General features: G+C 62.4%; 1 protein-coding gene across 1 annotated transcript in view; it reads right to left on the bottom strand.

Annotated features, from left to right (window-relative positions):
- The window catches only part of CCK (cholecystokinin), a 6,268-nt gene extending 4,481 nt beyond the window's left edge, over positions 1 to 1,787 (bottom strand). The window contains exons 1-3 of the mRNA XM_029940498.1: positions 1,654 to 1,787; positions 1,071 to 1,260; positions 2 to 62 (exon numbers count right to left, since the gene is read on the bottom strand). Coding sequence (XP_029796358.1) covers positions 2 to 60 — 59 coding nt within the window. The 5' untranslated portion in view covers positions 61 to 62; positions 1,071 to 1,260; positions 1,654 to 1,787. The remainder of the gene's footprint in view (position 1; positions 63 to 1,070; positions 1,261 to 1,653) is intronic.
- Positions 1,788 to 2,590: the final 803 nt, after the last annotated feature.

The following is a 2,590-nucleotide window of genomic DNA, read 5'->3' on the forward strand; positions in this document are numbered from 1 at the left end:
CGCCAGGGCGCCCGCCGCCAGCACAGCTATCAGCACGCACAGGCGCACGCCTCCGTTCATGGCTGCGGAGAGCAAAGGGGAGGGGACGGGAGCGAAAAGGTGGGGCACTGCCGCCTGTCGCGGGGGCCCCGGGTACCCGGGGGTGGAAGACGCGGCTCCGGGCAACGCGCGGGGCTCCAGAGCCGCCGCACCTGCGCGGGCGCCCCGGACTCCCCACGCGCCCTCGGGAGCCGAGCGGCCACGGCGCGCGTGTCCAGGCGCACTCCTGGCTTTGGGGCGAACCACACCCAGACCCTGTCTCTGCCCCGGTTAGCAGAGGGACTACCTTCTGGTTTCTTCGGTGTTAGAAAGCGTTGTCAGAACGGTCTCCTAACTGGAAAAGCGAGGGATTAAAAATGGGGAAATTAGCTGGAGAGCAGACTCGCGCGAGAGAGCAGATCCTGGATAGCTGAAAAGCCTTCATAAACGGTGAAAACAGAGAAGCGCCGTTTCAAAGGTGGGAACAATAAATAAAAGCCATACGTATAAAGTTTCTGTATGGTGGAATGGGAATTGGCAATAAACTACTACGCAAAACACAAATTCTTGTGGCTCGTAGGCGTTTTAAAATCAGCAATATGCGCTTCGTCTTCAGTCGTTGGCAAAACTCCGCTGCCTCTTAGCTCCACGAGCAAATAATACTTGCAAGTTTCTATCCCCAAAGCCCTGAATTTTTCTGCAGTGTTTAGAAAATGAATTTAAATCTTAAAACCTGTTGGTAATTTATTCCAAGAGATCGCAAAGTACCTGGCGCTTCGGTGTAACATCTAGCAAGTCGCAGTTTGCATGCTAATCTTAGCAAATCGATACTCCAGCCCTGCGCGCCCGTGAGAACAAAGCAGGCGCTCGGAGGTCCCTCAAGCTGTCCTACCCACCCAGACCCCCGGGGTGTTTCCGACCTCAAGCAGTGTCTTTTGAGCTGTCGGAAAGAAAACACAGAAAACAGGAAAATGGAGAGGGCACAAACCCAAAGACAGTATTCGTCAACCAACTTGACACCTGGGGCCCCCGCGGGAGAGCGCGGAACCTACCTTCCGAGTAGGACTCAGCCGGCTTCGGCGGGAGCAGAGCCAAGTTCAGGGTGGGCCGGCTGGAGGCTGCTTCTTAAATAGCCCCTCCCGGCGCTGTTAGCCAGTCATCTGTTTACCCAGCCTTGACGCAGACGGGCGGCAACACGTGCTCAGGGGCGGCCTCTGGGGCGACAACCGATTGAAGTGGTTCCTGGGAGAGAGGGGGCAGTGGCCCAGTGGAGCTGGGTCAGCCCCTCCCAAGTGGGGGGTCGGGTGTCCGGGCTCCCTCTCCGTCGGGGGGTGGGGGTGGGGAGCGTCCTCTCCCAGACCTGCCCTGCTCCCTCTCCCTTCCCCCTTCCAGGGTGGGAAGCCTAGGTGTGGGGACTCTCCTCCAGGAAGGTTTCGTCTGCTTTGGGGACTGTAGGCGCCGGTCAGGGGACTAGGGATGCGGCAGGAGGGGGCGGGGCGGAGGGATTTGACAGGGCTGGTGTCAGCAGAATGCAATTCTGAACTGGAGGGGTGTTGGCTCCCCTCGGAGCATCCCAGGCCGCTCTGGATGTTTGGATCAGTGAGTGGGCTTCCTGGGGGAGGGAGGGGTCTTCACCGTCTCCTTCACTGTCCAGTGAAAAGCCCCGGAGGGTCTCCAGGATTCCGAGGGCTTGTGTTCCCAGGTCAGTGAAAAGGGCTGCGGCCGCAGCTGGCTCCTGGAGTCCCAGATCTCTGTTCACGCAGCTGTACAGTGGGGGTGACACCACAGGACTGTGGGCAGAGTTTGGGAAAGGGCCGTGTTTTCCTCCGGGGCTGAATTAGCTCCCGTTTGCGGCCCGGGAGGCTCGCGGTCGCCGACAGGTGGCGCCAGCGAGTGTCTTAAAGAGCCGGGTCTCCGCGTTCCCCTCCGGCGTCGCCACCCGCCTCTCCCACTTTCCGGGAGCCGCCGAACATCCACCCCGGGGCCGAGTCTCCGTCCCAGCGGGGACTGCTCGGCTTAGAGGAGAGGACCTCGCCCTGGTCACTCAACGCCCCCAGGGGGCAAGGGAGGCACCGAGGCCGCCCTGCCTCCTTCCCTGCGCGATCGCGCCCCCGGCTCGCGTGCGAGGCGGCCGGCGCCAGTGCGCGTGGTGGCCAAACCCATCGCCGACCTGAAGCCCTTTGCGCTGGTGCTCGAGTTCGCCGCGTCCCCGCGAAAGGCACTGCCGACCCCGTTTCACAGCCCGCAAACAGAGGCGCGGAGAAGAGCTGCGGGAGCCGAGGCCCCACGGTCTGCCCTGGGCCGCCCGGCGCACCGAGGCCTCCCGGCCGGAGACCCGGGGGGGTCGCATCTATCTCTCGTCCCGTCCCGGGACCCTGCATTCCTCTCCTCCGTTCCCTCCAGGAGGATTTGGAAGTGCTTCTTTCAAAACTGGCCTCTGTGCTCCGCCGTGGGGCTCCGGAGACGGCGGGACCGCGAGGGCGCTGGCGTGGCGGTCCGGGTGCCGGGTGGCTGGGGAGCTCGGCGGGAGACACTTCTGGTTGCATCCTCCTTTCTAAACTCTAGAGGCTGC

This window comes from Suricata suricatta, chromosome 5 (genome assembly GCF_006229205.1).
Source record: "Suricata suricatta isolate VVHF042 chromosome 5, meerkat_22Aug2017_6uvM2_HiC, whole genome shotgun sequence".
Taxonomy (NCBI): Eukaryota; Metazoa; Chordata; class Mammalia; order Carnivora; family Herpestidae; genus Suricata; species Suricata suricatta.